The sequence below is a fragment of the Anas platyrhynchos genome, chromosome 3 (assembly GCF_047663525.1).
Source record: "Anas platyrhynchos isolate ZD024472 breed Pekin duck chromosome 3, IASCAAS_PekinDuck_T2T, whole genome shotgun sequence".
In the NCBI taxonomy this organism is placed as follows: domain Eukaryota; kingdom Metazoa; phylum Chordata; class Aves; order Anseriformes; family Anatidae; genus Anas; species Anas platyrhynchos.
Genome location: NC_092589.1, coordinates 75,210,385 through 75,223,586, shown reverse-complemented (window position 1 = coordinate 75,223,586; position 13,202 = coordinate 75,210,385). Strand labels below are relative to the sequence as shown.

General features: G+C 35.7%; 1 protein-coding gene across 3 annotated transcripts in view; it reads right to left on the bottom strand.

Moving 5' to 3' along the window:
* The window catches only part of HACE1 (HECT domain and ankyrin repeat containing E3 ubiquitin protein ligase 1), a 49,207-nt gene that overhangs the window by 28,750 nt on the left and 7,255 nt on the right, over window positions 1-13,202 (bottom strand). For all 3 annotated transcript variants that reach the window (XM_027454780.3, XM_027454781.3, XM_027454782.3), the window contains 6 exons: window positions 11,617-11,692; window positions 11,215-11,346; window positions 10,088-10,170; window positions 7,248-7,344; window positions 4,681-4,782; window positions 1,622-1,728 (listed from right to left, as the gene is read on the bottom strand). In XM_027454780.3, coding sequence (XP_027310581.1) covers window positions 1,622-1,728; window positions 4,681-4,782; window positions 7,248-7,344; window positions 10,088-10,170; window positions 11,215-11,346; window positions 11,617-11,692 — 597 coding nt within the window. The remainder of the gene's footprint in view (window positions 1-1,621; window positions 1,729-4,680; window positions 4,783-7,247; window positions 7,345-10,087; window positions 10,171-11,214; window positions 11,347-11,616; window positions 11,693-13,202) is intronic.

Sequence of the window (13,202 nt, the reverse complement as noted above, 5' to 3'; positions counted from 1 at the left end):
CAGCCATACAAGAGTCAGAGGTTTAAATGTAGGGAGTGCATTTTACACACTATTTGCTGGACAGAAAAGAGAGGAAAGAGGCCCATACTCAGATGTGCATACGCACCAAGTACTACCTTCATCCTCATTCTGATGATGATCTTTAAGGTCCCTTCCAACCTGAGCCATTCTATGATTTTATGTCAATGCTATGAACAACTGAGAAGTACTTAGCTGGAGCAGAGACTGAACCCTCTGACACACAACAGAATTAGAACAACCAGAGGTGCAGTTTTCAAAACCACATCTTGTAACAGAAAAACAAAATAATTCCATATCCCTTGTGACAATGTACCAAACAGAAGTGGGCCAGTAAGAGTCCTCAGCACACCCTAAATAGAGGCATCTCCAATCCAGTGCCCATCCAATGCAATGCAAAGCTTGTAATTTGTCTTCTGTCTGAGCTAGACAATCCACACTCAGCAAGTACAGATCACATTCAGAAACTGTACAGGTTGTTTCTACAGTCTGATTCTACAGCCATACTGAGAGAACGTTGCTCTATATAAAGGAGCAATGACAGTAATAAACAGAAACGCAAAATAATCAGTTTATTTATCTTTGAAGATAGTAAAATAGAAACAAACATTGCCTCATATGATCTAATCCAGCTGTTATGACTTCTGCTAACATCCACATACAAAGCAAGTCTGAAATCCTTTCCTGCAGAATGGTTTCGCACTTTATCATAGTTTATGTATTGGAGATCTATTGGCTCTAATGAAATCTGGAGACAAAAGGAATGTGTTACAGTAAGTTAAGCTGATTACACCCCAAGGCCCAACAACAGCTAAAGTTCTTTAAAAGTTATCTTACAGCAACAAAATGGGATTCACGTTTTCATGCTCTTGAGCAATTTCAGAAAGTAATTCCTTGGCTTCTAGTAAAGCATAAGGGTTAGAGTCAGTTCTGCTGGCTATTGAAAATGGTTAAATGTGACTGGAGTTCCAACACATTATAGATGATGTGTTTTGCACAAACTCCCTCAAGCAGATACCATAAGAATTAAGAAAGCATACTAGGAAAATATTCTTTCCTATTTTATGTGCTTTTCCAAGTAACTGGTGATTGCACTGCTGAGACAGCACAGTTAGACACAATTTTTGGTCTAGTGCAATACAGATGCTCCTACACATATATCAGTAACCACAGAAGACAATTAGAGACAGCAAACATGATAAAAGTGTCTGGAAAAAAAAAAATCCTTCTCAGACACATTAGGAAAGCATAGAGAATGCAAAGATGTGGAAGAAAAAAGGAGGGGAGCTGGGAAGTAATGACTGACAGATGGCTAAAAAGCTTCCCTTCCGAGAGCTGACATACCCATGTCAAACTAATCAAAAACACTTCTCTGCAACTCAATCTTCTAGGTGCCAGCAGCTATATAAGGGGGACACCAATTTTCTCTCCTGAAATCCTTGTGAAGACAGTGATCTAATCGGAACCTGTCATACAGAATCAGATTTGAGATCCATCTATTCCAGCATGTGCTCAACATCAGATGGTTTAGATTATTAAAATTATTAAGTGGCACTAACTACCTGGAAGCTTATCAATCAATTTATGATCCTCTCACACTTACCTAAGCAATTTATGACCATTTGTTGTAGCAACTTCAGCAAGACTTGTCAGGATTTTAAGATACTGGCTCTCGCTCTGCTGAGACAAATGTTCCAGAACTTGGCGCAACTGGGTTATTAAAAAAAAAAACACAACACAGTCATGGAGTGTCAGACCAAAATTTAATTTAGTTTATCATCATGCAAGCTAGCTGCAATTTCTGTAAGTGATAACGTATGTGCCTCTGCGCTGCCCAATGTCTAATCTAACCGCAGTTAAAGTTTCATTACAAATTACAAAGCTTACTGAAAATTTATATATTCTATTTATGCACTACAGGATATATAATATTAGAGTGCTATGAATGCAGATTGCTTAACCAGGTATTAATTCTTAAGAACAACTTATTTTCATCTGAAAAACAAAGAGGATGCAATTGCAACTTCTGAAAGCTAATTCGTAATTTACCTCTCTCTTCAGTTCATTTCATTGTTTATGAAAGTGTAGATGAACCCTGGATCCTAGAGTTTGCTCTCACTACTGTATTTCTGCTCAAGACACCGAACATCCTCCTTTGGGGAAGAAGTCACAACCTGTGAATCAATACTCATTTACCCTCTCCGCAAAATTGCCCTTTTTTCTTGCTAGTACCATCATCACCTGGCTCACAAAGCCTAGGTGTTACAAATACTGTCCTGTCTTCAACTCCTTTGTAATATGCTTTTCTCTCTCCTGCCTATTCTTTGGCAGATGAATTAACTCTTCAGTGACACTGTTCATCATGCTTTCCTACTGTCTCCTCATCTGCTTCCCTTTTGTCACTCTCACTTTCAGGAAGTTCAGCAATCCTCCTCAGAATTGTAGAAGGGTAAAACAAAAAAGAACCTCATATAGAGGTGATTTAACCCAACACTCTGCCCCAAGACAGGAGCTACTAATTACATCTGTGATCCAATATAGTTTGTCCAATTTGCCTGGTTGCTTTTTAAACTCCTTTAAGTTTGGAGTCCCTACAGTTTCAGCAAGCTTTCTTGTACAACTTCTCTATCGTTAACTATGTGAAAGTTTTTGTCAGGGCTAAGTTGCATCACTAGCTACAAGTGTCTAAGGCAAAACATCTGTACTGTTTTCTGTAAAAAAAAAATATATATTAAAAAAAAATATTGAGCAGTCTTTGACATATTTTAGATGGTCAGCAAGCTTCTTCCTATCCCAAATTTCTTTAAGCTACATAACTGCAATTCTTCCAGTCTTATGCTTCCAGTCTTCCATGCTTTCCTTGTGTTTACTATAATGCAAGGAATGCATGCTATGAAAAGACTGGAAGAATTACAGTCTTTGGAAGGGATACAGTCTTTGGAAAGGATTGGAAGAATTATATCTTTCTCTGAACATCATCTCCAAAGGTAGATGCAACTTTTCAACTAAGATAGCCAATGAGAACTACTGCAGAAGGATTGATTTGAGTGTCTTACAGGCACTTGTAACCTGCAATGAACTTCAGATCCTTTTCTACAGAGCTGATCCACAGGCAGCAGCTTCCTGCATTTCTGCTTGGACTCTGATTGTTCCAGTCTAAGCACAGTAGCATTGTACTTGTCCCTAGTGAAATCCATCCTTTCTCCCTGCAGCCTGTCAATAGTTTTTCCAGTTCACTGACATTAAAAATGACAGTCCTGACTTCTAATATACATCCAGTCTCTTCATGTCACCACTTTTAGATCGCATGAACTAGTCATTATCCAAGTCTCTAGACAGAACAGCTCAGACTTGGCCACAGAAAACCATACTTAAAATATGCTTTCATTTTTTACAATAAGGTATAATTGTTCCATGAATTTCTGAATATATTTTGCATGCACTTTCTTTCAGAACTGACTTTTGCACACAGACACCATTATTCAGACGAAACATCCGTTCTCTTTCCTTATTGTCTTCATTTCTGCAATATGAGTGTGCTGTGTCATTTACCTTACTGCAGTCATTTTTGTTCCATAGCTGTAATCCTTTAACCTCCTCCTCTATTTGAAATCATCTACACCATCTACCCACGTTTCTAATATATGCTTCGAGAATTTCATCTCTGAATCATTTTACTCAATCCTGTCTAAGAAATTTAAAGAGTTTCTATATAGACTTACAGGTCCTCAATCTTGTATTGGAAGTAATGGGATTACTGAGAACAATAAAAACTTCAAAAATCTAGCAAGCCAAGTTCAGTGAAGCAGCAGCCAATACCTTACTAAATATCTCTTTTTTTTTTTTTTTAAGCTTACAGTCTGTAAGATTGTTTGCAGCTATTTTCAAGCAAACAGTATATTAAAAAAGCTAGCTAGATTAGAATTGAAAAAGTCATCTCATACTTCCTTCCCACTATATAATCAAGAAAAAAAAGTTTGCTTGCTTTTTCCTTGCTTTAGATTGCACTACCCCACAGCAATAATAAAAGAAACAAGGTATAGAAAAAAACACTGAAAAAGGAACAGCTTAGAAATAATTTCATCTATAGCAATAGGAACCAAATGAAATTGTGGCTGCAGCCGTTTTACACTAATTGTATGTGGCAACTTCATATGAGTGAGCACTCACATTCTTAATGTTCAGTTAATCCTAGACTATTCAAGCCTTGAGACATATCCTAGAACAGGTATGCGTCGGTAACTATTAAAGTAAAACAGGTATCATCACACTAAGAAATTGCATGTATGAAATGCTCTACCAGCACCACTCTAACGAAGCTTGCAACAATTCTGTTTTTCTGTTTTGTTTGTTTTTGTTTGTTTGTTTTGTTTTGCTTTTTTTTTTTTTTATTTCTCACACTCTCTAGACTACTTTTCCAAATGCACAAAGTTAGGAGACTAAATTAAAATGGATTCTACATTTAAATCCTTTTTTTTTTCTGTTGAAAACTACGTGAACACAGTAAATTCTCCATAGATGGGAACAAATTACACAGCAGTCAATTACTTTATCAATAGTCAACTGCTGATAGTTTTTTATAATCCGGATGCTCCTATTAAGCAATATTATCTCCACAACACAGATAGTTTGGTAGCTATACAACACCTAATACTGTATTACCATGTTTTCCCGTAGATCTTCATTCTGCGTCATTTGAATTATTGTCTGGAAAAGTCGAGGATGGTACTGGATTAAGACTTCACAGGTCTCTCCATACCCACCCTAAAAAGCAATTGTTCAAAAAACATTTTTAATTAAAAAGAAATATTAAAATTGGGGTTTATACTATTATAGGCATTAAAACCTATTGAGGATTACAAACATTTAAAGAAAAACTATGCAGAAATCCAGTCCTAAAATAAACTGAAAGTCAATACTGTATCAACATTAGACATCACAAAGAGTTTGGGAGAAGACAAAATCAAATTCTGTCAGTACATCTACTCAAACATACCTACACCCTTCCTTATGTTTTTGGAACACTCTCCTACCTGAAAAACCAAAGTTAGCATACACTTGAACAACAGTTCCCCAGCAACTTACCAGAGTACTTAAACACAATACAACATTTAGCTTCTCATTCTACTAATGATGGATGACACCAGCCCACCGAATTACATCCTGAAACCAACCCTTCAAAACAAATTTTTCCCCAGAGGTTTCATAAGATACAAATCTGATTTGTTAAAGGAAAAAGAGGATAAATACATGAAAAGGTTATTTAACTTCAAAATTAATACATAAGTTTGATTCCACGTGTGCCCTAAATCAACAGCTCAAATTAACTTAAACTAAAACCTTTTCAGAAAAACATCCTTTGGGAAGAACAGAACTTGAATTTGTGGTTTCTCTGTATCAAATTGTACTTAACACAGCTGCATTTTAAAGCCAGAACATAGCAGCTGAATACACATCAAATTTTACACTGGAAAGATGCAATTTATTAAATGCTATAACTCCAGAGGATCCTTCTCTTTGCATGACAGTCTATAACTCCCTTCAGTGATAACAGATTCATTAAATTGCTCCTGTTGCCAAGAACTTAAGTATTAAAATTGAAACCATCCATAATCCTCAAGAATTAATGAATTTCAGCTCTTCAAATGAAAAGTTATACCATATTGGCAAGAAATATATCAATCTATAATTTCAATCTTCCACAAGCACACATCTACTCTGAAAAGCAAACCCATAAACAAATAATAAGATCATTGATATAAAAGAAAACATTTTCTCCCTTTTTACTCAGTATCACAAGCTTGTCTTGACAAGATGATCTCGAACACGCTATAATAATCATCACTACAAAACAGCAAACACCAGGTGTCACTACTCACAGCTTAAAAAAAGAAAAACAGAATCTTGATGTATGAAGTGGTTCCCATCTCTCTAGTTCCCTAGGGATCATAAAACTAAATACTAAAGAAGATATTTGAAACTCTGATCACAAAAAAAATTAAGAATAGTACCATTAAGTACATACTGTTATACTTTCTTACAGGTCTGTCACTGCAGGAAGCCTCGAAATTGAGCAGACTTCATGTGGTTTTATGGTAATGGTAAGTCATTATGGCATAATGAAGCAAAAAAAAACTAACTCTGAGCTTTATAGCAGAGACAGTAGTGAGAGAATGTAGTGACCTGGTACTTTTGAACAGTTCTCAGACAAATAAATATACCTCATTTATTTTTGACGACTTACATTGCTTTTAAAGCTTTGGGTTACAGAAGGCAGGAGCGAGTGATCTCCTCAAACAAACCTCACAATTTTCTAGAGATCTCCTCTTTAGAAAATGATCACTTTAAGCACAATTGGATCTACTACCCAGTTGTTCTTACACACTACAGGATAATTAAGACTTGAAATAAATTCAAAACTGTTACTTCAACAAAGGTGCATTATCCTTATTTGTCATTAAGTGTAGTGATTTTTTTTTAGTTTTCCAGTTTATAGTTTTCTAGTCTTCTGATACTACCAAAGGGTTCAAAACCTTCCTTTCCTTCCTTACATACCATTTACGTAGTAACCTCTATTTAATTCTACAGAAAACCATGCAAGTATTCACAAAAAAAAATAAAAGACACTAGCAAGCAGTATAAACAACACTGTATCAAACCAGAAGTGTACAGCAGTGGAAAATGCATCAGATTTTACAGCTTTTTCATCATCCAGATATAGCATTTGGAATACCTTTTAAAATTAAGAAAAGGCAGCACCATGTAAGTTTTGTTTGCGTTTTATAAATAGTGTCTCTCTGAGAGAAGAGAACATGTTAGTTGAGGTAATAAAACTCACTCCTTTCTGAATGCCTTTACCTCTTACTTGTTAAGATTTAAACACACAAACACCTAAACGGAGTCTATTACCACAGGACCAAGGATTCCAAACTTTCTAGTCAAACAGATTTCCACAAACTGTTTGCTTCTTGTCCTCTCCAATCCTGCAAAGTTTTCAAAGATGCTAATGATATCTACTAAAGACTTTTGCACTGAGTACCAACTGGGAACCTGCAAAAACATTATTTGTAATTTAACTGCAAAAAAAACAGATATATTTTGCAATTCTGTTTTGCCAAAGGACTACCTAAAGTCCTTCAGCCTAAAACTAAAAAGATAACACTGATCAATTGACATTGTAGTAACTGATAGAATTTCACAGGGGAAAAAAAAAGTATTGGTATCAATACCTGTACACAAAGATCTAGTGGAGTAACGCCATTTTTGTCTGGTAAATATTTGGCTCCTCTCATCAGAAGAATTTGTGCAGTGTCCCTTTGACCATGGCTATCCAAAAGAAGAGAAGTGAGTTAATACAGCGCTTTTGTTTTATTACAAGTGATAAGTTCCATTTTATTGCATTTCACAAATACAATCAACATAAACTAGGAGAAAACAAATAGCTACATTGTACAAAGCTAAGCAGAAACACAAGACAGAAAATAATGCTGCTCACATTCCTGCTACTACCCTTCCAGACCAGTGCAGAAGCACAGTACAAAATTAGATATGGTCCATTTATGCAGCCAGAGTCATCCTCATCATTCAGAAGTGAATAATCTTTGCCTAGCCTCATGAATATCTATGAGCTGCACTTCCTGCTCAAAAAGAATGCTTTCTCAATTCAAAACCCTGGTTTACTTCAGAGGAAATCTCCTTTGCTAAATGAGATCTTTGCTCACTCCTACCAGACTGGGGGGAGGAGGGGAAAATGAGAAAGGCTAATTATTAATCCATTATCTGGTTGTGCTTTAATGAACAAATCTTAATAATGGTTCACTGATATTGATAAACCATGTTTTGCACAAGAGAGAACCAAGAGTGATCTATTGAACTTACTTCTTTTTCTAACCAACGTGAATGTTTAGCTTTTAAATGTGAAGAGTAATGGTTTTTTCTTTTCTATTCAGAGTCTATTTCATAGTGTTACTGGTCTCTGTATATGGTATATAGACCAGTTATGTCTGCTCAAGTCAAGTATTTCATAAACAACTATCATAAACATCACTAACTACAAAAAATTAATACCAAAGACTATTTATATCCCTCAACACTTTGTGTATTACTTCCCATAACCTTTTTTTTTTTTCCATTTTCTTCAGGGGAAAAAAGAAGTACCAGTGATTAGATTTTGACTTAAAAACATTGGAAGTCTAGTTGACTGTTGCCTTCAACAATATTTAGTGCACGTACTAACAAAATGTAATACAGAAGTATCTAATGGGTAAAAGACCAGTACAAGGGACAGCAATTAAAGCTACAGATAGAAGTTTTTATATTAAGTTTTAGGTCATGAACTAGTTTGCTACTTGCCTCTTACAGAAATTTGTATTTATGTTTGCTGTAACGGAATACACCATGACTGGGATAGCAGTTGAGAAAGGCAGAAGAAAAGCAACAATTAACAGCTGATGAGGAAGAGATAACTTTATTGGTCATTCAACAGCCCGCAGCTGAGCTCTCCTCTTCCATATCTTTGTAGACCAGGGAACCAACAGGTTTTTCTAACGTACTGCTTTGCCCCACTACTACTGCTCAAGAGTCAGCTACCAGATCTCACCTAGGCTAAGACTAATTGCCTTATGAAGCAATTCTTCACTGTAAGTCTCTTTAGACACAGCCCATCCACTTAACACCTCAAAAAAGCATTAGAGTCAGACTCTGAGCACTGATACCCTTTCTCATCCTTAACCAACCACTGCTATCACTGCTCACCCCGTTATCAGGGTCCTTTCTTCCTGGGTGGCAGCACCATCAGCTGGCACTTCTGACAGTGAGACGTCTACTTCTACAATGCACCCCATTCACTCCACCCTTACACTTGCTCCTGTTGTTCATTTCTGCAAGAATATCACCACTGCACTGGTGATGTATTTGCTTCTCATGGAAAAGCTCCAAGCAAGGTTGCTTACTTGTTTTAAAGTGGGTGCCAATAGTCATCCCTGAAGGAAATACCAAGGTGTTCAATTAACTAGCAGCTATTTATTGTCTGCTTTCCTCCTCAACTGCCAAGAGTCAGCATATTCTAACTCCAGAGACCAAGGCTCCCACAACATAACTCTTGGCAGGCCACCAGGTCCATCCGTTTCTCCTTTTGTTTATATTAACATTTAATCCTAAATGAACTATTTAACCTATAACCAAAGCACAGGGATTACAGAACTGCAAAATATTCTAACAAATAGCAGAAATGCTCCAATTAGAACATGAAGTCATTTATCATATGCAATTAGTTTTGAAATAACACTGAACAACAAACAAAGCAGAATCAATCAAAGCAATAATATAATTTCAATCCAACACTATAATCTTACGGTATATATGCACATTTCATGTACACTATCATAATACCCATTATCAAATAGTCAAAATCGCCTTACAAAAACGTCCACTTCTGGAAAGTGATAAATATAACTATCATTAGCTTAACTACTCCTAGATCTCAACCTATGGGGTCTTCCCACGAAAGAAAAAAATATAATTTAGATAACATCTTTAAAACGTCACTAAAGTGATCTGCCTGGCAGACTGGTGGTCTACCAACGGCCTGGGAAGGTTATCAGTGCTTAGCCACCCACAAGAACTGCATGCAAAAATTGACCCAGTAGAAAGAGCTACTCAAATTACTACCGTAAGATACACTGTTTTTAAAAAGCTATTGAAAAGAGAAAAAAAATATTCCTCAAAATAACCTAAGCTGGTAGTTCTAATTTTTATTTATTTATTTTTTTAAAAAAGTTCAGTAGTCCTTGATTTATCACTTGGGCTATAACATGCAGAGCTATGTGTTTAGAAAGTCTGTAAGAAGAGGTATGTAAGCCTGCAGTACTGGAATAAGCATTTAGACATAGCTCCAAACTACATTCAAACACAAGGCAAGATTAATACAAGTCAGCTTTTCTGTTTCCTAATTTCTGTGCCTTCTCATTGCTGTTACTGCAGGGGGAAAAAAAACAAACAAACGAAAAAAAAACACACACACACCACAATTTCACTTCTAGCGTAATAGTCTAATGTTACTAATACACACCTGCAAGCAAAATAGAGTGGAGTTGCCCCTGAGACATTGGGCCTGTTTATATCTGCACCGCTGTCCAGCAAACACTGCACCGTCTGTAACAGAAGAAAATACCAGCATTAGAAAGTCAGCAGTGGAGAAGTCTAATGGCTTGCAACTAGTTCGCGTCATGCATGTCTCATTACATTGAAAGATTTAATTTCCAGTAATGTATACCAGCACTTCAAAACAAAACAAAAACCAAAAAATACTTTTTGAACAGAAGTAAACCTCTAGATAATGACAGACATGAACAGGCTTATCACAACCTTAAATTTAAACACAAAGAAGTAAAAAGGAAGTAAGCATAATTTAAAATATGACAATATTGAGCAAACTATCAAACAACTTTTGCTGTATTCTGTTCACATTTCTACAGATATCAGCTTCTCAGAATTTGGTCTTCCAAAGTCAAGATCTGTAACAGAAAGGAGCTGAGCAGAAAAAAAAAAAAAAAAAAAGATAATTTTGCAAACTGTAAGTAGTCCCAGAGATAATAATTCAAGATCAAGACTGTACATGGCTGTAATATAGCTCAAGTACAGCATCCAGACCTCTAGTCTAAGAATACATACTCTGTCCTAAAGAAAGGCCAAGACTAAAATTTAGATTTCATTTATTGACCTGTGTGAATATATGTGAACTTGTCTACTTCTCATCTTAAATAGTTATCAAATTCAACTCTGTTAATTTCTTATTCACAGTGTATTAAGATAATTTCAAAGTTCAAAAGCTCAGAATAGCTATTACAATTCTGAATCATTACACAGAACAAGAAAAATTTTGTTTAACATTGTATAAAAACAGCAGTCAACAAGGCAATACTACTACTACAGAACATCTGAGCCATCCATAGCAAGTCACTTAAACTAATAAACAGCAACAACCACTGCTATAAGAATAAATGAGTTATTCCCATGGATGGGTACACAGTCAATACTAAGAGAAACAATAGAATTCTTCACATTTCTAACCATCACCATACGCATGACTAGCTTGAGGTTTTAAAAAAAATACACAATAACACTGAAGCACTACCCAATTCTTTGGTATTTAAATTATAATTAAATTTAATGAGTTAATAAAGTTTAGAAACTTACTGTCTTGTGTCCATTTTGACAAGCTACGTGAAGGGCTGTCTGTCCCATTGCATCTTCAACATCTACGTTACTGACATGCTGCACGAGATCATGAAGCAATTCTGTTCGTCCATTGACAGCCAACCAATGAATCTAAGTTCAAAATGATGATATATTTCCTTAAGCACTGATGCAAGTATTTCAAAAATAAGATTTTAAATTGGACTGCATTATTGTCAAGATATTCACAAATAGAAGCTTTGTATATCATACACTTACATACTTTGTTCACCTTTTGATTCTTAAGAGAACTGGACACAGTAGCTTTATGTAGTTACATGTAAGATGGCAAAAGCCCAAGAAATCATGATCTTCAAATTCTGTGTTCGTTTCAAGATCGCCATGAGAATTAATAGTACTTACTGCAGTCAAGCCTTCATTATTACATATGTTGACATCCGCACTGTATTCCAGCAGCTTGCTCATACATTTCTTCTGGCTATAAACAAAATAAAACATTACAATTGAGGCACGCAAAATCATTTAGAGACCAAATTCTTCCTAAGGTCCGCTCACTCAATCTAATTCATCACTGTAAAAACCACAGCAGGTAGTTTTATTTTATAAAGACTATGGTACTGAGCATCTGAAAGAGAGAAGTGATTGTCAATAGCACTAGAGATTCACAGAAGTGTGACATATGACAGATAGGGACAAAAAAACCTGTGCAGCTGAAGGTTTTTATGGAAAGTGTAGAAGTACTCAACTACCACGCTAACAGCTTCAGTTCAGCACGAACCACACTCTCGAGACAAGACACTGGAGTCCAGCTAATGGAAATCCATGAAGTTCATCATCGTCTGTACACTTCAGTGAACACATTTATAGTATACCACTAAATCATTATTTAATGAGGTGCTCATTGTAACACTATGTAAATCTTTGGCAAGTACACAAACTGCCTTAATGAAAGTAGGAGTGTTTTTCCTACTTCATGTTTTGTTGGTCTTTTACTGCTCTCTAATGTTCTAAGTGCTTAACCCTTACTAGCTTATTCTCACTCCTTTTTATTTAGTACCTCTCACAACTTTCTCATGTTTCTCTTCCACATAACTGTCATAACTGTCTCCTGTGTTTATTTCTGCATTTCATTATGTGCCCCTTGGCCATTTCTCCTTTCTCCTACAGATATTCCTTCTGTGTACTAAACACTACCTCCCACTCACTTGCAGTACCAGCTATGATACAATTCAGTTACACATAACTCACAGGTTCTCTAAAAAGAAAAATGAAAACTATTACCATATGTGTGCTTCCACATACTACAGGTTGAGAATTATATTAAAAGATTTTTTTTTAAAAAGGCTTAGTAATTTGGACAAGTTTTACTGCAAGGGAATTTCACGTGTATTTCTTAAATACACTTTAAGAAATTTTCCTAAAGATTGGAGGAAAAAGCCATCACTGGCCTCAGAGATGGAACCTGGTTTACTTCCAGCACTGCAAAACTTTACTTTCAAAATAAAAATTACACAACTGGGAGACAGTTTATTCAGGCTAACGTTATTTTCTCACAAGAAATGAGAAAAGAATCTTTAATAAGGCAAAACAAGAAGTTGACATTTTTCACAAAAAGCAATTAGAGATAACAGTTAAGGCACATTCTATCAACACTAAGTGTTCTAATGCTATAAAAAAAATACTTTCCACAGTAAACAGCAGATTATCTCCCCTGAAAAACATTTTATTAAACATTGTCTCTTTTCATATGTGATCTCTTATATAATTAACCTATGCGAAACAACATCAGTAGTTGCTTCAGCTGACAAACTGCTCTAACTCAGATACTTTGCTCCTAAATTGATTTGCAGCAGTGGTATACTCTAAATATGAGCTAAGGGACTCAAGCTAGACTATGTCAAATTCAGTATACTTCTAGAAAGAGTTTACAGTTTCTGTGCTACCATTTGTCAACAGTAAGAATCTCTCAGTGACTTTTTTCCCTTAAA